This window comes from Protopterus annectens, chromosome 8.part0 (genome assembly GCF_019279795.1).
Source record: "Protopterus annectens isolate FY-2018-M chromosome 8.part0, PAN1.0, whole genome shotgun sequence".
NCBI classification, from domain to species: domain Eukaryota; kingdom Metazoa; phylum Chordata; order Ceratodontiformes; family Protopteridae; genus Protopterus; species Protopterus annectens.
Genome location: NC_056741.1, coordinates 789196745 through 789222196, shown reverse-complemented (window position 1 = coordinate 789222196; position 25452 = coordinate 789196745). Strand labels below are relative to the sequence as shown.

Below are 25452 nucleotides of genomic sequence, written 5' to 3'. Positions count from 1 at the left end.
GCGCAGTCTCCCATAAAATCATTGCTTGCCTGCATAGAGGATAAGAATGTGTTCCCCTTGCTTGTTGATGTACCACATGACAGTTGTGTTGTCTGTTAGAATCAACACCTGCCCTGGAAGAAGTAACTCCTTGAAAGCCATTAATGCAAACTGGACTGCTAACATCTCTTTCATGTTGATATGTAGATGCTGTAGTCTGGCAGGCCACTTGTCTTGTATCCACTTTCCATTTAGATGAGCTCCCAAGCAATGTCCGAGGCATCTGTCGTTAAGATCTGACTTGCCTCTGGCCGGGTCACAGAGAGTCCCTTGTTTAGGTGACATTCCTGAGCCCACCACAAGAATTCTTTTGAAGGCAAGGTATTATTTGAATGACAGTGTCCAAATCCTGGCAGTGCTGTGTCCATACATTTTGAGATACCATTGTAGCTTCCTCATATGCAGTTTGGCATTGGGAAGCACCAGAATACAAGATGCCATGAACCCTAATGCTTGAAGGACTGTCCTTGCAGTCAGCACGGACTGATGAGATAGTTGATGGAAGTAAAGTGACAGACTCTTTTGTTTGTCCGGGGTTAAAAAGGCCATCTGGGCTGCTGTATTCAGTCTCACACCCAGAAAGCACATGTCTTGAGAGGGTACTAGACTGGACTTTATTTCGTTCACAGAATACCCTAGGCATCTTAGCACTGCTATAACATATTCCAGATGCTGCAGAAGATCTTCCTTTTCTTGAGCCAGAATCAGGCAGTCGTCCAAGTAAGGATAGATTTGAATTCCTTGAAGCCTGAAGTAAGCTATCACTGGAGCCAGAACCTTTGTGAATACTCTGGGCAGTAGATAAGCCAAAGGGCAATGCAGAGAACTGATAATGAGAATTTCCAGCTCGAAACCGCAGATACTTCCTGCAACTTAGCCTTATAGGCACATGAAGGTAAGCTTCCTTGAGATCTAAAGTTACCATCCAGTGATCTTTGCCCAGCAGAGGTAAAAGCTGTTGTAACGTCAACATCTTGAACTTGGGAATGTCCAAAACGTGTTGAGGAGAGATAAATCCAAAATTGGTCTCCACGTGTTTCCCTTCTTTGGTACAAGGAACAGGCGAGAATAAAATCCTAGGCCCCTTTCTGATACAGGGACTGGCTGAATGGCCCCTATGTGAAGTAACTGAGAAACTTGCTTGTGAGCCTCTTTTCTTTGTGGAGGAGGAACGTCTGGCATGCCTTTGAAAGGGGCATTGTATGGAAATAAAATCTGTAACCGTGGTGAATGATATCCAACACCCATTTGTCTTGAGTAATTAAATCCCAATTTTCTTTGAAAAGAGACAGTCTTCCTCCCAAAGGAGCTGCCAAACGTGAATCTGCTGGCAGCTGAAAAGACAGGTCATTGGGTCTGTTTACGAAAGGACTGACCCCTGCCCTCACCAGAAGTCTGAGCAGGTGAACTCCTGTTCTAGGCCTAAAAGAACCTTGAGCCCTGCCCCTACCACGTCTAGACCTACCCCTAGACTGAGAATCATAAGCAGGATATGTCCACCCCTTAGCAGGCCAATTTCTACTAAACTTTGGAGGCTGCACCTGCAAAATATCTTTAACAGTTTGCATAGACTTAGCTTTGTCCTCCATTTTCTTTAAAACTGCTTCCACAGGCGATCCAAACAACACATCAGACTGTAAAGGAGCATCCAAAATCCTTGTCTTAACATGCTCAGCTAAATTCTGATCCTTCAACCAGGCATGCCTGCGAAGAACAGAACTGGTAGCAGCCACCCTCGAGGAGGCCTGTACAGCATCAAAACCACATTGCAAAGAATGCTTACCCACTTGTTCAGACACGTGAACCAAATCCAGCAACTCTTTACACTCAATACCTTCCGCCAAAGCATCCACCTTAGATTTCAATTGTGAAAGGAGATAATTCTGATATTTTAGCATGTGAAACTGACAATTCAATGCTCTCATGGCTAGAGTGGAAGAAGTATACACTTTCTTTCCCCACCTATCCAAAGCCCTTGCCTCTTTATCAGTGGGAACAGGATTTTTAACCACAGAAGCCTTTACACCCTTAGGCCCTTGAGAAATAGTTTCTGGGTCCGCCCTAGGACTCTTAAACAAATATTTATGAGCTTCAGGCACCCTATAATACCTATCAGGCTTAACAGGAGCAGGAGGCAAAGAGTCAGGGTTCAGGGAAGCCTCTGCAAAAACATCTTCCACCACATTCAACACAGGAGGAATAGCTAAAGGCCTATGCTGGGGTAAAACAAGAATTCCCTAAGCCTTTTCCTGGAATCAGAGTAATCCTGGCCTTCCCATTTAAAGTGCTCCCTCATGGAATGCAGAGTCTCTGAAAATGAGAAATCCTCAGGCGGAGAAGCTGTAGGAGTGGAATCATCCACATCAGAATCAGAATAAGTAGGATACTCCTGCATATCTTCCACAGAAGATTCTGAAGCCTCTGAACACTGTTCAAAACTATCAAACTCCGGTTCCACCCTAGGCCTCTTATCAGGCGGGGGCATAGAACCCCTAATCATAGTAATCAAATCTTCTGCCATTTTAAGCATATGTTTCTTAGGAACAGAACCCGAAATGCTAGGAGAAGCCCCCACTGAAGCTGAACTAGGCCTACCTCTCAAAGAAGTTTTGGCAACAGAAGGAGAGGCTCTAACTACCTTGGGAAGAGAGGGAAGAACAGTCACCTGAGAAGCCGCCTCAGCCTGGCCTACCTCCTGAGAAGGCACATCCTGTAATAGTATAGTTTCTGCCTGGGACTCCATGGAAACTCCTGGCAAAACCTCCGGCTCCACTGAGCCTTCTAAAGAACCGACGTCCGGGACTGCCGGTTCATCAACCCTAGGCTTCACTGTTTTATCCTTGCGCTTCTTGGAGAGGCCGGAGCATCCGACGGCATTTTATAATTGCAACGCTTCCCAAACACTAACCTGGCACAGTCTAACCTCCTCTTAATAGTGCGTTTGTTAAACCTAGCACAAGAGCGGCAACCAACAACGTCGTGCTCAGGCCCTAAACAAGGTATACACAAGGTATGATAATCCCTATGAGGTATCTGTTTCCCACAAGAAATACAGTTATTCACTTTTTCTGACATCCGGTAAAATACTGAGGCAAGAAAAACCAAAATGTTCCCCAACGGGGTACTTAGCCAACTCTGTTTCGGTCTGAAACTCCGGTTTCGGAAATATTTCAGAACGCCAACCTGCACTCGCAAAACTGCTTCTGCATCGGACCATGCGGCAAAAAAAGACTGAGGATATGACGTCGGTCATGCGCATTAGTACCCTGACGTACTGACGTCAGTCTAATGCGCCCTGACCGACGTCAGCCTTATACTCTGGTATTCGGGCCGACTGGACGCGGACTATACCCAATAGTCAGGACTGCAGCAATGGAAGACGAAGAACATCAACAATATGGAAACCCTATAGGAAAACAAGCATGAATAAACTGGAAAGAGTACAGCGGAAATATACTAAGGGCATCCATGGATGTGAAAATCTAAGTTATTACGAAAGACTAAAATATCTGAACTTGTACAGTGTCTCTTACAGACATTTAAGAGGATATCTTATTCAGGTATATAAGGCATTTAGGGACAACTAAGGCATTTAGGGACAACTACCTCTGGGAATGTTTGGAGTTATCAAAAAGTACTAGAGAATCATCAGATAACCTATGTGGAAGATTCTATAGGAATGAGAAGTGTACTACTTGGTTCTCTGACAGAGTAGCTAATGCTTGGAAGAGACTACCAAATTACATTAAAGCAAGTACTAGTTTAGATATTTTTAAGAACAGCCTGGACATTTATTTTGGGAACAAGTGTTTTGGTGTATTGGCAAGCTAGAAGGGCTTTAATGCCCGTGCTTGAAACATTTGTATGTATGTATGTATATCATCAGGAGGTGACTGTGGGGACCCTTCACCATCATCGAAATACATGTCCTCTGTAAGAGACTCCTGAGGTGAGTCTACTTGCTTCCTCTTGCACGATCTCTTCCGCAGGGGCTCCTCAGTGGGGGCTTCCGAGGAGGACTCGGAAGAGTGGCACCCTCTACAGGGGGGATCCTGTGGCTTCCCTGCCCGGAGTCCCGGGGGGGTGGCCTGTGGCAGATTTAGCTCAGAGGGAGATAACTGGGGTTCTGATGTCAGCGGAAAGCTTCCAGCAGCAACAGCCCTCTCCATCCCACGGAAAGCAGGTCTGCCCAAAGAGGGATGGGAGCCCGGAACCAAGAAGGAAAACCTGAGAACTGGAGTCACACCCCGCTCCACCGAACCCGCTCCCAAAGAAGGAGCCTCAAGCAGGATCGGAGCAGACAAGGGTCCTGCTACCGAAGACAGAACCGAAGAAACACTCGGGACTGTGCCATCAACTGAAGAGCCCACACCCCAATCACGGGGTTGAGGAAGGACTGGTTCAGTATAAACTAAGGACCAAAGGGACGGTCCCACAGCCAAAGTGAGGTCCACTAATGGCGCCGAGATGGGGGGGGGGGGTTCCAAAAGTGATGTCAGAGCAGAAGGCTTTGGAACTGAGGTGGTCAAAGGAGGAGAATAGGATGGAGTCTGTGGAGAAATCAAACCAAATCCCATAGGGGGATGGATCCTGGAAGGCATGGGCATCCCCCTGGCTGCCAGCAGCTGGTCTACAAGACGCACCACATCAAGTTCTGAAAGACTCCTGGTGGATCTAGTGGATACTCCCGACGGGGGAGTCTGGTCGATCTATGAATGGGCTTATACAACTGGCCTAGAAAAGTGTCTATGGACAGAGAGCATCGGGTTCATGGTGTGGGGTCTACTGGCACTGAAGTCTTAAGTTTAGAGACCGGGAGCAGTAGAGTCAAATCTATTACAGTCAGAGCCGTAAGAGAGCTCGGTGCCAAAGGGGCACTCAGAGCCAATATTGGAGGGTGAGTCATCACTGCAGAGATAGGCATCGAAGGTGTGCACTGTTCCGAAGTCGCAGTAGGCAGGTTTATGGTCGGTGCCAGAGACAGTATTGGTGCCGAAGCCAGGGTCGATATAGTAACAGTTGTAGTGCCTGGAGCAGATGAGATCAGAGCCGACAAAGCAGATTTATGCTTCGAAGAAAGTTTTTGTACCTTAGGTTTGACAGACGTGCCCTGGTCACCCAAGGGTGAAGAGGGAACCAAATGGGACCTTTTTTTAATCTTTCCTAGGAGGGGTTGAGAACTCAGTCGCAGAAAGGGCCTTTGAAAAGGGTGATTTAAGTAGGCCCTTTAGAATCAACTTATTCTTGTGCTTAAGAGTGCGCTGGCTAAAACTTTGGCAAATTACACAGGAAGGCTGTGCCGAAAGATGTGGCACCCCCAAGCAATAAACACAATCATCGTGAGAGTCACTGTTCGGAAGTTTACCATTACACGAAGTACAGTGCTTGAAACCTGAAGTATCCTTCTTGTCAGACATCATGACAAAATAACACAACAATCAAAGTCTTCAAATACAATCTTAAAACCTATTTAGTCTAAATCTAAACAAATACACACAGTATCTATCCCAAGAGCAAAAACACACAGCTAAATAGAAAAGGAAGGAATACCACAAGGGTAAAGAGAGAGGGCCGTACTATCCAATGATACTTAAAAGATTACCAAATGGGTAGAAGGAAAGAGAAAAGGGGTAAATCTAACTGTAAAAGTGAAGATCAATGAATATAAATCACTAACGACAAGAGAAAACAATTTTCTCACAAAATATCAAAATGTTTCCACTTAGCTGAGAGCTCAGCTGAAACGTGGCTTTAAGGCTACGCAGCAAACAAGATCTGGGGTAACAGGGAGAAGGGCATAGTGGGTAGAAGCTTAGCTCGAGAGATTTTTGGCTGGTGCAAACTTGGTACTAGGCCAACTCAGTTCTGAGGGCTCAGAACCAAACCCATCAGTGATGAATGGAAAGAAGATTAACACCATCAGATCAGATATTATGTTGGTGGATAATGCAAAAGCATTAAGAGATCTAAATGTTCATTAAAAAAGATAATAGTAGACTCAACATTTCCATATATGTACTAATACAGTTAAAATCCTGTAAGATTTATAGGCAAATGCTGACCTCTTACACAAAACATTAAGGCACTCAATTTTTGCCACTCACATTTTCCATCTAACATACACAGCTGTGTTGCTTAATAGTATATCTTTAAAATATTGTGAAAAATATGATATGCATAATTTGCAATTACTGTGCAATATCACAAAACTGCATTGGGCTACCCAGTCTTCTCATTCATCAACTGAAAGCTTTTGAATGGTTCTGCTATGAAATTCCAACTTCCTAGAAGCCAATGAGCTAAAATGATGAAAAAATGCCTGAAAGGCAGAAGGGCGAAAAAAATCCATTTTAAGTGTTTCTGGCAAGGGGCAAATCTCACCCCCCTGCACCTTCCGATAGGGGGTTACCCCCCCAATACCCCTACACACATTCACACTAACTTGAAGACAGAAATCTCTCTAAACAAGTGAATCATTGTCGGTGCACACTTAGAAACCACAATGGCAATGATTTCCTATAGGAAATTCCATTTGTTTTACCACTCAACTTTTTTTTTCTTCTGTGTGTTAATGATGCCTGAGCAATTTCACCTGAAGCATGTGTAGGGGGAGCTCTCTTAGACGGATAAACCATTCGCTCACTGATCACTCTATCATGCATGACTACAAAAATACCTTTCGACTATAATACTTCACATTTTGACAAACAAAATAGCTAGATAGATTCATAAAAGTTACCAAAGGCTGTACACCTTACTGCAACCTTTTGGTTTTCAGAGTCATCCCAATCATAGAACTTTTGCGATAAATTGTCGGATCTTGAGGCAGTCCTGCATTTGTAAAATATCTATGTCTGCACGATTACTGAGACTTGATTTAACTGTAAAGAGCACACTCTCTCTGTGCCTGGGTTTTGAGCTTTTCATGTCTTCAGACCCAATGGCAACTGTGGTAGAGGTACCATATTTGTCAAGGAACATATTACCTTCAGGCACATCCCTACCAAGGAACATATTACCTTCAGGCACATCCCTACCAATCCACAAACAGAACTCCATGAACTACAGATCACTCTAGACAGGATTAATTATCAATTAATGGCTTGCCACATAACACTTGATTTCTCAATGTGTTTTAGATGAAAACTGTATTAGCAAAAACTCTTATCATTTTGTGTGACCTGAATAATTCTAAAAACTGGGACATCTATGCCACCAATGTAAGATATCCCTAAAACTTCCAAGACTTTATAAACAAAAATTCCTTGAGAATTGGTGAACAAACCTACTAGAGGACACAGCAATCTTGGCCTGATTCTTACAAATTTGGCTGCCTCTTACACTACTCCTCGGTTAGCTTCTTCCCCATTAAAGTCTAACCCTAGACTATGACTTTCTCCTTTAAACTCCCAAAAGCCCCTACAGCAAACCCTGGTGAATTCAAGGACTACTTATGTGCCATCCTCAACCTACTCTATGTAGAGATATCAAAATTCACTTTTGACTGCACCACCCCTAACCTTGGCAAAACAACAAGCTTCCCTAAGAAATTCCACACCCATTTAGAAAAAAATGTAGAGATGGCAATTCCTGCCAGAACCAAGTAACCACAGAATATTAAAAAATAAAACACCCTGGTGATTCGCCGGGTCTACTTTAGTTCAGCGAACGATCAGATGATCGAATGCTGTTAGGTCGAACACTAAGTGTCGAACTGGCAAAACAGCGAATGGCCAGAACAGCAAATTTTTTCCCAGGGAAAGAAATCGCTGGGCTGGCCGTCCGGGTTGTGCCGTTTCCTCCACTGTAGTGCGATCTCGGAGTTAGTATACTTAAGTAAGGGGGGTGGGGGCACAGCCCCCTACATGGGGGGGTGTGAGGGGCAAAGCCCCTCACTTTATTTAGTGTTTTTTTTGTTTGTTTGTTTTTTTGGGAACAGCGATTTTTTTCCCTGGGGAATCGCTGTTCTGGTTGCTCGCTGAGTTTTTGAAATTTAAGGGTCGATATAACAACGTTCGATCATTTGATTGTTCGTTGTTATAATATAGACACAATTCGCCAAACACTACAATAAAGAAAATCTATTTACATTTTGCAGCAGATCCAAACAACCCCTCTTCTAATGGAAAATGTCATCTGATGACCATCATGCAATCTGTGTCTTCAGGACTGACCGTGTGGGCTTGGTGATCCTATGTCAGTAATGGCAATCCTCAAAGCATGTGGATGGAAGCACATCCAAGCAACGGAAGTGCATAGATTTCCCTGCAGTAAGATGGTTGCTCATGTCAAAAACCTGGGCAGGGATTACGGCCTTGTTAGAAATGCCCCCATGGTTAGGATGCCAGTGACAGCACAATCTCCATGGCTGCCCAGATGATTGGTCTACCAGCCAAGTCTCACCCTTATGCTGGGGATACAGAGTATTCAGGAATAAGGAGTTCAAAATTGACAGAAAGAGGCATGATGGTAAGGACAGGATTGAAAATAAGGGGATGTGGAGGATGATCATTACAAGAGTAGCTTAGCAAAACTGAATTCCCTGTATAAAATAGGTGCCTACAGCTTCTGAAGGAAGCCATAGAAAATAATATGCTCAGATGAATTAAAATACAACTCTCAAAATGCCTTTCCTGCTTCAGTACTACTGTAACCTCAGATAATGCCCAAATGGTGTGTCCTACCTGTATTCTATATAATGGCGATTATTTATTTATTTAAAAAACAGTGTATTGTTTATTTTTCTGTTAGTCAAACCCCTCATAGCCCTCAAGTCATGACTGATGTATGTCATTATTAACTCCCTTCTTTCCACTTTTACATGGGGTCAGGGTGTCACATCAACAGTAGTCAATGTGACCAAATCACCCAGAGCCAATATTTTGAACTGTCGCGTGGCTTGTATCTATGGCTGTAACAGAACTAAAACACTGTTGTATATCAAAAACCTTCACAAATTTACAGCAAATTAATGTAAACTGTAATCGAATTTTTAGAAATAAAATGGCACTCTCCAAGATGAGCAACTCAGTGCAAAACTAAACCTTTCAAAGGCTAAGGTGATCTGTGTCTGTAACACATTACTCATGAAAATCTTCCAAAAACACATCATCATCTCTAAACCTCCCACCCTAGTGAATGCAATTATTTATTTCCAATATGTTAAACAGGTCCTGGCCAAATGTCTGACATGGCTGGTCTCACTTCACCTTTGTATATACTCTCTGTTAATGTCTACACAGTATTTTTTCCTTAAGACAGTCTCTTTTGACCTTCCCATTTAAAAAGAATCAACAGAGCTATGTTATCAAACATTTCTATGAATCAGTGCATACTATACCTCACTGGTAGATGGTGGCTCCCAAGAGCAGTACTTCCTCCGGGTCCTACAAACAACCGTAATCCTTCCTCTGAAAGATTGAAACACAAGGCACTAGTTAGGTGAAACTACTAAAGGGAAAATGCATGCTCATCATTACCACAAATAAAATATATAATTTCACACTTATATAGAAATACAAGCGCACATTGCGTGATACAATCATTGAATACATAAGAATTTTGTAAACACATTCCTTGCAAACTAATATACTATGGTTAAGACAAGCTAAACAATTGAGATGGACTGGATAAAGATGTATTATGCAAACGTACCACAATTACTGCAATCAAGACAGGACAGTTAAAATCAGAAACCTGGAAAGAAAAAAATGAAAGTTATTTACTTACCATAACACTAGATCTGTGTTGTCTTCTGCCATCTGGCTCAACTTAAGGGCATATCAGATCTGATTGAATCAGGCATTGGCAACTACTTTTAGACTCTCGGATCCAGGGCTCATGTTGCTCCCCTTTACCCATAATTCTCTTCGGCCCACAAAGTACCTCAGATCGAGTTTGCCTACCTTCATCCTAAACATAAACTCACTTTCTAATAAACAAGAGAAAAAAACGAGGGGAGGACACTGTACATGCCTGTATACAAGACAAGGTGCTAGACAGGTCCAATACGGTCTGCAGAGAGCCATAATCATGGCAATTTGGGAGGAAAGGCTGAGCCAGATGGAAAGATGGCAAAACAGATCTAGCGCTATGGTAAGTAGAAAACTTTCATATCCAATGTTGACTTTTCTGTTTTTCTCAACATATACAACAGAGTCCCAAATTACTACAAGCTCCATGGTGGTCTCATGGAAGAATATTCCAGAGGAAGGTAGAACAATGCATGGGATCCAGAGTATAAGTCGAATTTGTAATGAGAAACAAGGATGTGAACTGTTGACCCAGTAGCTACAGCACAAATATCTTTTGGTGCTCTAGCAAAGAAAGCTGCATATCTTTGGAATGCTCTAAGAGTGGACTTTAGATTTGTGAAGAAGAGACAATCCCTTCCCTCTGTACACAAACATAATACAATCAGACAGGCAGATGGAGAGTGTGACCTTACAAACACTGTCTCCCAATTTGGCCCTGAAAAAGGAGAACGAGCTGATCAGTTTTCCTAAAACTTCATGTATAATGAAAATAAAGCCTCAACTGACAATAAATGTCCAGCAAATGTAACAACTCTCCTTTGCAGGAAAAATTTGGAAAGAAAATTGGCAAGTTAATTGATTGGTTAAGGACAGCTTCTGAAGCCACTTTAGGAAGAAAGATAGGATTAGTTCAAAGAGAAACCCTATACTTTTAGAAAATTAGATACAGTAGCTTACATGACAAATCTTGCAACTCTGAAATCCTCCTATCCAAAGTAATAGCCACCAGAAAGATGGTGTTCAAGACAAAAATTTGAGTTCCGGAGATGCTGCCACTTTAAAAGAAGGTCTAGTCAGGGTATAAAGCAATAAAATAATGTCCCTAGGAGGAAACAAGTCCCCTAACAGTGGTCTAAGAAGGTACGTTCCTCAAAAAAAAACATTGTGGAGAATTGTGGTTTATAAATAAAACTGGACTGTTTTAAATCTATCTGCTAGAATGGACATAAAAATGTTATAATCCATATTTAGTACAGATATAGGTCTATATGAGGAATATAGTTCAGGATTTTGACCTTCCTTTTTAATAGGTGTAATTGAGGAAAATTTCCAAGACAGATAAATATTTTCTTGGTGCTGTATATGTATCATGATTTTATACAAGTGAACTATAATTTTTTGAGACAATAATTTATTTAATCTGGAAAAATACTGTCATTTTTAGGAGTTTATTAGGTTTTAAAATTTTTATTTTTTGAATTACTTCCTGAAGTTATATAGGTCTTAATAGGTTCATTTTCTGAGAAGGAGAAATGTTTTTAATAAAAGATTGATCAATTATAGATGTTATATTTATTTCTTCATTAATAACATTTATACTTGGGGAAATATAATAGGACCTGAAGGCTTCTAAAAAATCTTCATTGTCTGTTTAAGATCTGTTCAACACCGGATTTCTTATTTCATTAATATTATTATTTTAATTATTTTTGTGACATTTGTAGATGTTTAGGAAATCTTGAATAAGACGCTACTTTTAATATTTCAATTGCTGTTTTGGTTTTATGTAATATTAATTCATTAAACTTATTACTGACGTGATTTCCTCTTTATTGGAATTAGAAACGTTTTCTCCTTTTCTAAAGGCTCTTTTAGTTTAGTTTGAATGTCTTAACATTTCTTTATTCCAATTTTTTAATTTACGTTTATACCAAGAAAGACCATAGATATAAGCTTTAAAAGAATCTCAAATCATAATTAGAGTAGAATTTAGAATATTAATAAAACTCATAAAATTATCAATTTATACAGTAACCAGGATTTATATTCGTTAAGTCTTGTAACATACACTCAAGGCAAATTTAGTTTAATATTAAAGCATTATGATCAGAAAAGGGACAAGGAATTTTATTAAAAGCAGTTACTTTAAAAATATCTTGAGATACTAAAAATTTATCAGTTCTAGTTTGAGTACCAAAACTGAAAGAATAATGATTAAAATTTAAATAATTTTTTTATCTTTAAAATTAAAGAAATCCTTAATCTTAAAAAGATTCCATCCATAACTTCAAAGATCTAGCTATGGGAAGTAATATAAACTTTGTTAGAATTGGATTCTGAATTATCTAATAAACAACTGAAATCACCTCCTATAATTGAATTTCCATTACAATTATTAGTTACGAAATCAAGATGTTTTTAGCTAATCTAACATTCATACCCACAAACCAATATAAATTAACAAGAGTCCAAATTCTATGTCTATATTTTAAAATAACTAAAGTAAATAAGCTTTCTCATTCTTCATATCTGTATATAATGGGAGGCATTTTATTTTTTTCCAAAGAATGACTACACCTCTTCTCTTACATTTAAAAGAGGATTGTGCTAAGATTATGTATTTATTAGAATTCTAATTGTTACTATTATTTTCATTTAAAAATGTGTTTTGTGAAGAAATACTTTATTTGGGTTAGTCAAATCAAGAAATCTTATTAGATTTGCCCTTTTTAGGACTGTTTAAAGTACTAACATTTAAAAAAAGTAAAATCCATAGAAATTTGTAAGAATGAATAAAATTATAATTTTCTGAGAAATATAAACTAATAAATGTTTGTGATATTATGATTAAGAAAAATATCTCGGGCAAAAGAAAAAAATAACTTAAATATGAAAAGAAAATAAAAAAAAAAATGAATCTGTACATGAAATTCTTACTATTCACCGTCTTTAAGAGATACTGAAAAAATCTGAAGACTCACGATCTCTCACCAACAAAGAAAAAAAATATCAAAATACAGAAACTCTGCAGTACATATGTAAAATGAGAAATCTTAATAAATTGATTAGTAAACAACAAATTAAACATTAAAATATTATCACAACAATCTCCAAGATAGATTAAATGCAATTTTTTCATGCCGTTTACACCATCCTTTTTCTCTCCTCTTTCTTTCTTCGTTCCCTTTTTTTTCCTTTCCTCTTTCTATTTTTCCTCTTTTTTTTCTTTGTCTTTCTTTCCCCCTCCCCTCTCTCCTCTTAAATTTGCTTTTGTCTTTCAAATTTAACTATAACAAATCAGCCTGATGGAAAAGGAGGAATATCACTAAAAATGTGCTAATAAAACTAAATGAATTGTCCTGAGAAATGAAAAAATAATGAAGAAAGGTTATAAAAAAAAGTTATGTACTCACCATAACATTCCATCTGAGTAGTTGTGCTTCATTTGTCTTCAACCTGCGGGTTTCATGGATCCGTATCTGAACCAACTCGGCTGCATATCCAGCATCTGATCAGAGCTCAAAGCTCATCCCCTTACCCATAATGCCCCCCTTCTCCTTCCTCCCTTCAGATCAAATTTGCTGCCCGATCCTATACTCACACCCGACCCAACAGGAGTTTGTCACCACCAGAAAAAAAATTTCTGAACAAAGAGAAGGACAAAAGGGAACCCAGAAGGTGTCCGGTTCTATACTTACATAGCCAACAAACAGTTCAGACATGGCCAGGGGAAGTAGGGGGGATGGTTGAAGTCAAATGAAGAACACCTACTCAGATGGAACGTTATAGTGAGTACATAACTTCTTTAATGGAATGTTATGATGAGTACATAACTTCTTTATCTGAAGTAATTGTTTTCATTTGATCTTCAACCTGTGGGACAGAGTCCCTAGCTACTAAACACCTGGGAGGCCCTCATGGAAGGATATTCCAGAGCACGGTGAAGCCAAAGGATGCCCTGTTCCTGAATACGATGTCCAATTTATACTGTGAAATGAAGGGATGAGATGAGAACCAAGTAGCTGCAGAACAAATATCATCCAACGAAACTCTGGACCAAAAAGCCACTGAAGTGGCCATAGATCTGGTAGAACGTGCTTTCACCTGACCTGGCAGGAAAATCCCCTTGACAGAATACGCCTAAATGATACATTGCAGCCAGTTGAACTTTGACTGTGAACAAACTGGTGCCTTGTTGAAAAATCCCCAATAAGAATTCCAACACCGCAGAAACTGGAGCAGTAAAAGGATCCAATGCATGCTGAGAAGCCCATACAGAAAAACGTTTCCATTTGCTATAGTATACCTTACTGGTGGAAGACTTATGACCCGCCACCAGAATTCTTTTGATGGGAGAAGATAAACCGGGAATCCTGATAATCAGGGGAACTGGAGAAATCAAGCAGTGAGCTTTAGACTGCCCAGGTCTGGATGGGGCATCACTAAGGAATGAGAAATGCGATCTGCAATTGGATCAAACTTTCATGGTGGAGCCACCAGATGAAACCACAGAGAGAGAAACCAGTCTTGGTGAGGCCAGAATGGGGCAATAAGGATCACAAAGCTCCCCAGCCTGTGAGCTTTCTGAAGAAATTTTGGTATAAAGGGTAGAGAAGGATCCAACTTTCATGGTGGAGCCACCAGATGAGACCACAGAGAGAGAAATCAGACTTTGTGAGGCCAGAATGGGGCAATAAGGATCACAAAGCTCCCCAGCCTGCGAGCTTTCTGAAGAAATTTTGGTATAAAGGGTAGAGGAAGGATAAGCATACAGAAGACTGGGACGCCAAGCATGAATCAGAGCTTCTCTGGGGGCTTCCCCCTGAGGGCGATTTAGAGCGGAAAACTCGCTGTATTTCGCATTGAAAAAACAGGTGAATAGATCACAGCAAGGCTGACCCCACTTGTGAAAGATCTGCTCTGTTACTAAAGGATTCATACACCATTCATAAGGCAACAGGATAGATCTGCTGAGCCTGTCCGCTAGAATGTTGGACCATCCCGGAATGTGCACTGCCACCAGAAAACAGCCAGTGGAGATCACCCACTCCCACACTCTCATGGCTTTGTGACAGAGTAAGATCTGGCTCCCCCCATTTGTTGATGTACCAGACCACCAACATACTGTCTGTCTGGATAGCAATTGTTCCTGAGGGAAGATGAGCATGGAGAACCTGCAACACAAGAAACACCGCCCTCATCTCAGGGACACTAATATGCAAACTAGTCTCATAGGGGGACCATATGCCTTGAACTGTCCTTCTCAAGCAATGCTCCCTACCCCAGCTGGGAGGCATCTGTAGTCACTGTGGCCTTGGGGAATGGTGGGAGAAAAGGACATCCCCAGACCAGGTACGAGGAATGAATCCACAACCGAAGAGAGTCCCTGCCCACTTGAGAGATTTGAACATGATGAGACAATGGGAGATCTAACAGGGACCATTGTATGGTAAGGGCCCACTGAAGAATCTGCATGTGAAGACACGCCAAGGGTAAAAAAATTGATCATGGCAGCCATGGACCCAAACGTCCACAGCACTACTTCTGCTGTCGGAGAGTGAGTTTGAAGAATGTAAAGAACATGTAGCTTCAGACTGCGTATCCTGTCTGCAGTAAGGAAAACTCTTGGTCTCAATTGTATCTAACCAAGCCCTAATGACGTCTAAGGTCTGAAATGGGGCCAGAGATGATTTGCTGAGATTGATGGTGATGCCTAACCTCTGGGCTAGTAGAATTAAGGAATCCCTCGCCTGACAAAGTTGATGCCTGAAGGGGCAGCGAGGAGCCAATCGTCAAGGTAGGGGAAAACCTGAATGCCCTGGAGTCTCATGTGAGCTGCTACAACTGACATCACTTTGGTGAACACCCTGGGGGCTGTGGTGAGACTAAAGGGGAGCATTCTGAACTAATAATGATGGTCTCCTAGCCAGAAGCACCTGTCCATCTTGACATGATAGTACGCAACCTGGAGGCCAACTGAGCACATCCAATCATTCTCCTGCAGAAAGGGCAAGATAGAATAAAGTGTGACCATCTGGAATTTCACCTTGGTCACTGAGCGGTTCAAGGTGGATAAATCCAAAATGGGTCTTAGGTCCCCCGTTTACTTTGGCACCAAAAAGAACCTGGAATAAATTCCTGATCCGAAGTGGTCAAGGGGGATGGGTTGGATGACTCACTTTCTTAACAGCTTTGCTATTTCGGGTGCTGCATCCTTCCTGTGCATGGGTGGAATGTCTGGGAGGTATTTTAGTGGTAGAGGTGGCTCGAGGAATGGGATTGAATAGCATCTGGATATAATCTGCAACACCAAACTATCTGTTGTGATGGACTCTCAACTTTGTTAGGTGTAGCGATAACCAGCCCCCCACTGCCTCCAGAGATGAGCAGTCGGGCAACACTTCAGGGCTGCTGCGCAGGTCTGTCCCAGAAAGGTTCTAGAGACCCTTCATTTCTTGGACTCCCTCTGCCTCAAGGGCGACGTCTATCATATCCCCCTCTGCCCCTGGGGGGAAGGTGAGTCCTGAGTCTCTCGGAGAAAAGTCTGAGCCTTCCGGAACCACATTTTAGTCCCTCGCTGATTCCTAGAAAAAGATCTTTGAGGGTTGGAGAAGTAGATTCCGATGGCAGACAGTCTTCCCATCCTTCTCACTCTGAACTAAAGTCTCATGTACCGACTTCCCAAAATGAGAGGAACCATCATATGGGGCATTAGTGAATGATGTCTTAAAAGGTTCCGAAAACTGACCCAGAGCCAGGTGTATCGCCTGATGGCAACGCCTGTACCTAGCGGCTCCCTCAGTAGCATGGGAGAGGAGACGCATAGAAGTGGTCGCGACTGACTTCAGAGTGGTCATATGAGTGGAAAACATCTTCTTGTCGTCCGCCGACATGGACTCAGGGGTCGACTCAGTGATCTCCTTCACTATGTAATTCAGCACTGTTACAGAAAAAGTCAATGAAGTGTACACCCGCTTCCTGAATCAGTCCATCGTCCTTGACTCTTTGTCAGGAGGATGAACCATAGAGCTCTTCTGAGCGAGCTCTTTCCTAGTGACAGCTGCCACCACCATAGCATCAACCAGGGACCCCTTGTTCCAGTGTGCCCTGTCTGATGGGGGAATCAAAACTTTATCCGTACACTTTGGGATGGGCTCCACCGTGTCCGGTTCCTTCCACACCTGATATGCTATAAAGGCTACTAACAGATCAGTGGGAGGGGACACCCAGGAAGTAGAGGGTCCTGGATCAAATGCCTTGCAGAACACCGACTCATCCAAGGTAGGTTTCTGGGCAGACCCCTCACTGGCGAAGGAGTTCCATGATGTCTCCAAAGGATTCTTGGAGGGTGACCAGGGGTAACCTTCCCTTCCTCCAAATTGGTGTCTTTGGTGAATGACTCCAGTGGGGGTCTAAGTGCCTCCTTTTGCATGTGCATTTGCAAGGGATATCCTCAGTGGGAATCTCTGATGAGGACTCACCAACATCTTGCTGCTCCCAAGCAGAAGTTTCCTGAGGCAAAATGGCAGCAGGTTGTCCTTGAGATGGCAGGATGGCCGGAGCCAGACCCAAAACCAAGGGAGTCGGGGCAGAATCCCAAGGACAGGATGGTCAAGGGTCTCGAAATCGAGAGAACCCTCTCCACCACATCAAAAGCTGAAGGGGAACGGCCATCCTTAGAAAGGCCAACAGGAGCAGTCACCCTCTAACCTGACGGGGGAGCCAGAGCAGAGCCTCCAAGCGCCGAGATACAGATAGGAAGACGATGCTCCGACACACTCGGAGCCAACACTATCCCCTCAGATCCGATGCTGAGACTACGGGTCCTGAGAGCTTGTCAGATCCGACTCACATGGATCCAACCTGCTCAAAGTAGTCGGCGTCTAGGTACAACGTACACTGTTGGTGCCGACCCCTCGACCCCAAGAGTCCTCGGATCCAAGGGTTCCAAAACCGAAGGTCAGATCGGAGAAGGAATAACTGGGGTGAAAAAGGGCTGCATGCTTCCCGCTCCAGAGGGAGACAGGGCAGGCAAGACTCCCATCTGAATCTAGGTGTGGATGAATTTCCGCATCCTGTCCATCTCCGCTTCACTAATGCTCCAGGAGGAGGAGCAGACCAACACTGGCTTGGGAATGTGGTGAGGAGAAGCCTGCATCAGCGACTGAATCCAGGGCTCCTCTGGTTCCAGGAGAGAACAGAGCTGGGGAGACTCCAGTCTCTGAGCTGACCTAGATTTAGGTGGAGAGCCGGCTAGAGCTGCGCGATCCTGAGATTGCTTTCTCGGCCTATCCTTCTTAGAAGATTTTTCCCCATTCCTGGGCCTCTTAGGAGTTTTGAGTCCCCAAGGCCGGGAAGAAGGTAGAAGCAGAAGCTGGGGGGACACAGGGACTTGAGTCTCCGAAGAGGGGAGGAGGCCCTTTAAGTATTAATTTGTCCTACCTGTCCTTCAGTGCCCGGGGATTAAACCTGGCACAGATGGAGTAGGAGGTCTGAAGATGGGCTGCCCCCAGACACACAATGCACAGGGTGTGGCCATTGTCTGGGTTGAGCTTATGGCCACACTCTGTACACTTTCTGAACCCTGGCTTGGGAGTGTCAGACATTTCCCTAAAGCATGCCCAGCACACTCACAAGCACTCAAACCACACACGCTATGAAAACAAAGAGAGAGAGTTCGACTACACAGAGGGGAGGTAGAAAGTAGAGAGGAATATTAAGAGACAGAGAAGATTTAACCCCAAAAAAGCAACACTTACCACACTTTCTATGCAGAAAGCTCAGACTATGATGCAGACTTTACAGGCAGAAAATGAGATCTGAAGGGAGGAAGGCGACGGTCATTATGGGTAAGGGGAGGTGCTTTGGGTTCAGATCATATGCTGGATATGTGGCCGAGTCGGATCCAATACAGATCCGTGAACCCACAAGTTGGAAGATCAAATGAAGACAACTACTTCAGATCTGTTTTTCTATTTTAAGATGTGATTATTGACTGCCATTTCTGATAAAGCCAATATGCTGGTGCAGTTGTTGTTAATCAATGGTTACTGATAAATTACTCACAAAAATAATTAAGAGTTAACATTCAGTGAAGAGTGCTTACCTACTATACCCTGCAAGCAGTACCAAGAAATAATTCCAACAATTTGTGATCACATACTATTTAAGGTATGCTATGACTTCTCCTATAAATGATGGCCATATAGGTTATGCTGACAAAATAACAAAGACTTCCTAGTGACTTTGCATAGAATAAAGTGGATAGTGAAAATGAATGAATGTCCCAACTGCAAATGTAACAAACTAAAGAATGTACAAAAAAAAAGATAAGAAGAATGCCTTATGTCAAGTTAAACTTGTAAATGCCCAGTTGCTTCCCAGATATCTATAGTAATACAAAATACATACAAACTTGTTCAGTAGTTATAAAATAAAATTGTGTGCATTCAATTATATTTTTATTTATAACTTATTAATATAATCAAATTTGACAGGTTTACTACATAGTTGTTAGGTCATGGGACTCAACTTTATTAACCATGTTTTTTTCAAAAGGATTTCATTCAGCTAAGTAAGACACAAGTGAGAAGGAGAGGTTTGTGGCACAAGTGATCAACAAAGAAAATAATCATAAAGCTGTGTGTTTAGAAGTGAAAATGTTAAGACTATGATGACAGCACCTCAAGGCATTCCCTATACTTCGGGGTAAAGCAATGTTGGTGTTAGTGTAACAGAGATGTGAGAAGTTCAGGGGTATAAACATCTGCAAGAAAGCTTTTTTGAATATTACTACCAGTCGCAGCTTAGGATGTATAAAATGAGTAGGTTTGGTCACAATCACGATCCTCAGCATCACTCATAATCACTCCAAGTTCTGTCAATGAACCCAGTTACAACCATTTATAAACATTTCAATAATTTCTACATAGTATTTTTCACAGACAATGGGTGAGAACTTAGTTCTTAGGTTTAAAAATGAAATAAATTTAGAAAGTAATGCATTATATGACCATTAATGAAAAAAAAGAAAACATTTGCAAGTGAATTAATAAATTAATCTGAATGTTTCTGCATTTGGGAGATTATATAAAATGTAATAACATCTTAAACACCTGATCATCAGTTATTTTTTTATCATGTTTCAAAAGTATGACACTTGTGTCAAGAATAGAATGATAGTGAAAAGGTCAAAAGTACAAGCTGTCGTTTTGATTATATATAGATGTTAAGATCAGCGAATAGTACACAAGATAATCTGTAACTTTTCAATAGTCTACTGTTCAATACAGACAACTATATCTGAACAACTCTTTAAATATTCAGCACATCCCTTATTTGCAAGTTATACTGAGAGGAACATGTATGAAATGCTCAAAATCAGTATCCAGAATACGTAAAAGCATAGCAGATAACAGAAAAGAAAACAAAAGAAAAAAAACTACCATCTAGCAAAAATATAGTATATACTATACATAGAGACAGTAAAAAAAAAAAAAAAAAAAAAGTTAAATTATATTCAACTTATTTAAAATTAAATGTTCAGCTCATCTTCTACAGTATACAATGCCTTTAAAAACATCCTAAATCAGTTAACAGAAACAGAAAATGGTCTACGCAATGTAAAATCATCAGCTTCATTTAAAATTAAATCAATTTCCTAAGTTTGTCACTTTAATTACAATGTACTTTTTAAGAACCTCTACTTGAAACCTGTTAATTACTAAATATTATCTTATTTCTCAGTTCTATTCCTCCCACTCCCCTCTCCCTTAACTTTTATGGACAGTTGATGCTCACATTTACAGAAGTCTTGTGAATATATATATTCTCTTATGCAAAGCGGAGAGAGACATGCACGCAACAGGCAATTAGAAGTTATGTACTCACCATAACGTTCCATCTGAGTAGGTAGTTCATTTGTCTGCAACCTGTGGGTTACGGATCTGATATCGGATCCGAGCCGGCAACTTGTTTCAAGCTAATGGATCCGAGCTCCTAGCTCCTCCCTTCACCCATAATCCCCTGCTAACCCTCCATGACCTCAGATCAAGTTTGCCTCTCAATATATATCCAACAAAAGGATATCTAACAACTAGTAGATCCGAAGAAGGTCAGGGGGAAGGAGGGGGGGGATGGTTGCAGACAAATGAACTACCTACTCAGATGGAATGTTATGGTGAGTACATAACTTCTAAATCTGAAGTAGGATGTTCATTTGTCAGCAACCTGTGCGGCAGAGTCCCTAGCTACCTGCACCCTGGGTGGCCATCATGGAAGGATATTACGAAGCACCGCAGAGCCAAAGGATGCTCTCCCTCTAGAAAGCAGGTCTAGCTTGTAGTGGTTGATAAAGGTATGAGATGAAGCCCAAGTGGCTGCAGAACAAATATCATCCAAAGGAACTCTAGACTTGAAAGCCGCAGAAGTAGAAATGGAGCGGGTGGAATGAGCACGAACTCCTTCTGGTGCGGGTCTACCCGAGGCTTGATAAGCCAGTAGGATACATTGGGAAATCCAGCGAGATAAAGATACTTTAGAGATAGCTTTCCCCAAGTTAAATTTGGCAAAGGAAACGAACAGCTGGTCAGATTGCTATGGCCAGCTGTCCTATGAGTATAAAAACGAAGCTGACTATGAACATCCAATGAGTGCAGCTTGTACTCTCCCTTATTTTGATATTTAGGGAAGAAAACCGGTAAATTTATGGATTGATTTATGTTGGTTTCTGATGCTATCTTGGGAAGAAAGGAGGGATTGATCCTGAGGTACACTCTATCTGGGTGAAAAATCAGGTATGGAGGCTTGACAGAAAGAGCCTGAAGTTCCGACACTCTTTTCGCTGAAGTAATGGCTACAAGGAATGCTGTTTTCCATGACAAGAATTTGAGATCCACTGAAGCAGCAGGTTCAAAGGGTGGAGCAGTCAAGGCTTGAAGAACTAAAGTAAGATCCCAGGGGGGTACGGCTTCTTTTACAGGGGGTCTAAGTAAAAAGGTACCCTTGAGAAAGGTTTTACACAATTTGGCTGACATCAAGGGCCCTGTATCATGTCCCACATGATAATGAGATATGGCTGCCAATTGCACCTTGACAGTTGAACAACTAGCGCCTTCCTGAAAGAGTTCAGTTAGGAAGTCTAAAATGGATGAAAGAGGAGCCATAAAGGGATCTAGATCGCGGTGCTCCGCCCAGATGGAAAAACGTTTCCATTTACTATGATAAACCTTCCTGGTGGAGGGCTTATGCGCTGCCACGAGGATGGCTTTGACTGGTGAAGAGATACCAGGAGTCCTAACTAGGAGTGGAACTGGAGCAACCAAGCTGTCAGTTTCAGATTGTCCAGGTTTGGAGTTGGCAAGTCCAACGGATGGGAGATGAGATCCGGAATGGGATCTAGAATCCAAGGGTGATTCACAAGGTGAGACCACAGGTAAGGGAACCAAATTTGTCAAGGCCAGAATGGGGCAATGAGAATCATCTTGCTCCCCAACCGCGAGGCTTTCTGTAAGAGTTGTATCATCACTGGCAGAGGAGGATAGGCATAGAGTAGACCGGGTGGCCAAGCATGCACCAGAGCGTCTCTTGGAGTTTCCCCTGGAGGGGGGATTAGAGCAAAGAAATTGTCACATTTGGTGTTTGATGGAGATGCAAAAAGATTGCAGCAGGGTTGCCCCCATGTTGCGAATATCTGCTTCGCTACTAGAGGATTGAGAGACCACTCGTACGGGGTAAGAAGGGTGCGGCTGAGCTTGTCCGCTAGGATGTTGGTCCTCCCCGGAATGTGCGTTGCAATCAGAAAGCGGTTGGTGGAGATCGCCCATTCCCACACTCTCATGGCTTCGCGGCAAAGAGGATAAGATCTGGTTCCCCCCTGTTTGTTGATATACCAGACCACTGACATGTTGTCCGACTGAATTGCAATCGTTCCTGCGGCGAGGAAGCTCTGAAGTGCTTGCAACGCCAACAGCACCGCTCTCATCTCCAGAAAGTTGATATGCAGGGAGGTCTCTGTATCGTTCCATGTGCCTTGGACTGTCCTGCCTGATTAATGCCCCCCCCCCCACCCCAGGCGGGAAGCGTCCGTGGTCACCGTGGAGATAAGGGGAGAGGTGCAGAAGGGACAGCCCGTATGGAAGTTCGATGCTTGGAGCCACCATAGTAGCGCCCTCCTGCAAGCCTTGCTGATAGCAATGGGATGGTGGAGAGGAAGGGATAGGAAGGACCATTGCACTAACAGAGTCCATTGCAGTACTCGCATGTTCAAACGGGCGCATGGAAGGAGTGTAATCGCTGCCGCCATGGAGCCTAGTGCCCTCAGGACCAATTCCGCTGGTGAAGCCTCTGAATGAAGGATAGCCCGCACATGAAGTTGTAGGTTCCTGATTCTCTCGGAAGTTAGGAAGGCTCGCAAATCTCTGGTGTCTATTCTGGCACCTATGAATTCTATGATCTGCGTCGGAGCCAGTAGAGATTTGCCGACATTGATAGTAATGCCTAGTTGTGGGGCTAGATGGAGAAAGAAGTCTCTGGCCGAGCAAAGTATATGCCTTGTTGGTGCAGTCAGGAGCCAGTCATTCAGGTACGGAAAGACCTGAATTCCCTGGAGTCTCAGGTGGGCCGCAATCACTGCTAACACTTTGGTGAACACCCTGGGGGCTGTGGTGAGGCCAAAGGGAAGGACCCTGAACTGGTAGTGACTGGCCCCCAGCCGGAAGCGAAGGAACCTCCTGGATCATTTGTCCATTAAGATGTGGCAATACGCATCCTTGAGGTCTATAGAGCACATCCAATCGTTTTCCCTCAAAAGGGGGAGGATACATTGGAGTGACCATTCGGAATTTTTCCTTGGTTACTGACAGGTTCAAGCGGGAAAGGTCTAGGATGGGTCTCAGGTCCCCCGTCTTTTTTGGCACCAAAAAGAACCTGGAGTAGAACCCTAATCTGAGCTGGTCTTGGGGGACGGGCTGGATGGCTCTTTTTCTTAGCAGCTGCTGTATTTCTGCGGCTGCGGCCTCCCTCTGATCGGGTGGTACATCGGGGAGGTTCTTGGATTGGGGACATGAAGTATTGGTATTTTGTACCCTCTGGATATGATGCAAAGCACCCAGCGGTCTGTTGTGATGGACTCCCATGCCGCTAGGTGTTTCGAAAAACTCTCCCCGACTGCCTCCAAAGTGGAGCAGCCGGGCAACCCCTCAGGGCTGCTGCACGGGCCGCTCAGAGAAAGGTTCTCTGGACCCAAAGTTTCTCGGAGCCCCTCTGCCCCTGGGGAGACGTCCTCCCTGTCCACCTCTGCCACGGTAGGACTGGTTGTCCGGAGCTGGTTGGGAATGTTGTGATTTTTGGAACCACATCTTCTTCTGACCCTTTTGGTTCCTTGAAAAGGACCGCTGGGGAGCAGAGAAGCGGACTCCGATGGCAGACAACGTCTTCCCATCCTTCTCGCTCTGGACAAGTGTCTCGAGAACTGTTTTGCCAAATAGGGCAGAACCATCAAAAGGGGCGTTCGTGAAGGATGCTTTAAAGGGCTCCGTAAAGTCGCAATGACGGAGCCAGGCCTGACGTCTCATGACTAGGCCTGCTCCGCTAGCCCTAGCGGCTCCCTCTGTGGCATGGGACAACAGCCGCATAGAGGTGTTTGAAATAGATCTCAGAGTGGCCATTCGGGTGGAGTACAATTGTTTATCCTCCTCCGACATGGACTCAGGGGGGGATGCAGCGTATTCTTTGATAAGATCCCGCTGCATCCTGATGACATGTGCCATATAGTTCAGAGACCTTACTGAGAAGGTCGCTGAACTAAAGACTCGCTTCCCTAAGCGATCCATCAAACGGGACTCTTTGCTCGGTGGATGGACTGAGGGACTCTCCTGAGCCAATTCCCTCTTTGTGGCTGCCGCCGTCAAAATGGCATCTACATGGGGCCCCTTACTCCAATGTGATCGGTCTGAGGGGGGGCTAAGAATCCTATCCGGTCGCTTCGGTATTGGCTCCACAGTGTCCGGATCCTTCCACGCCCTGGTGGCAATGAGGTCCACCAGGGGGTCGGCTGGAGGGGACACCCAATAGGTAGACGGGCCTGCCTCGAATGCCTCCAGAAACACGGACTCGTCAGAGGAAGACTTAGGGGCAGACCACCCACCTCTGATTCTCAGCATCTCCATGATGTCTCCAAAGGAGACATCCTCAGAAGCGATCTTGGGGAGCCTTCCCCTTCCTCCAAGTCCGTGTCCTCGGTTAAGGACTCAGGGGAGTCCATGTGCCTCCTTTTGCACTTATGCTTGCGGGGAGCTTCCTCGGGGGGACTGTCCAAGGAGGCCTCGCCAGCAACATCTTGTTCCAATGGAACTATCTGTGACATCGAAGCAGGCTGTCTCTTTGGCCGGGTGATGGAAGCCTGGCCCAGCAGAGAGGGAGTGCAGGGAGGAGTCGATGCAAGGACCGGGGGTCCGGATGCTCTCAACAGAGCCCTCTCCACAACATCGAAGGCCGAGGGAGAGCCACTCTCCAATGGATCCGAAAGTCGTCTCCCACTCAGATCCGATGAAGGGATCGGAGCCGGCGCCGAGACCGTCAGATCCGAGGGACCAGTGTGCTCCGACCTGGACGGAGCCGAAGGCACACTGAATCCCCTGGATCCGAAGCACAGACCACG

At 43.5% G+C, this 25452-nt stretch overlaps 1 protein-coding gene across 1 annotated transcript in view; it reads right to left on the bottom strand.

Moving 5' to 3' along the window:
• FAM102B (family with sequence similarity 102 member B) overlaps positions 1-25452 on the bottom strand; it is a 478587-nt gene that overhangs the window by 56029 nt on the left and 397106 nt on the right. Inside the window, exon 10 of the mRNA XM_044080258.1 lies at positions 9380-9449. Within this exon, the coding sequence (XP_043936193.1) occupies positions 9380-9449 (70 nt within the window). The remainder of the gene's footprint in view (positions 1-9379; positions 9450-25452) is intronic.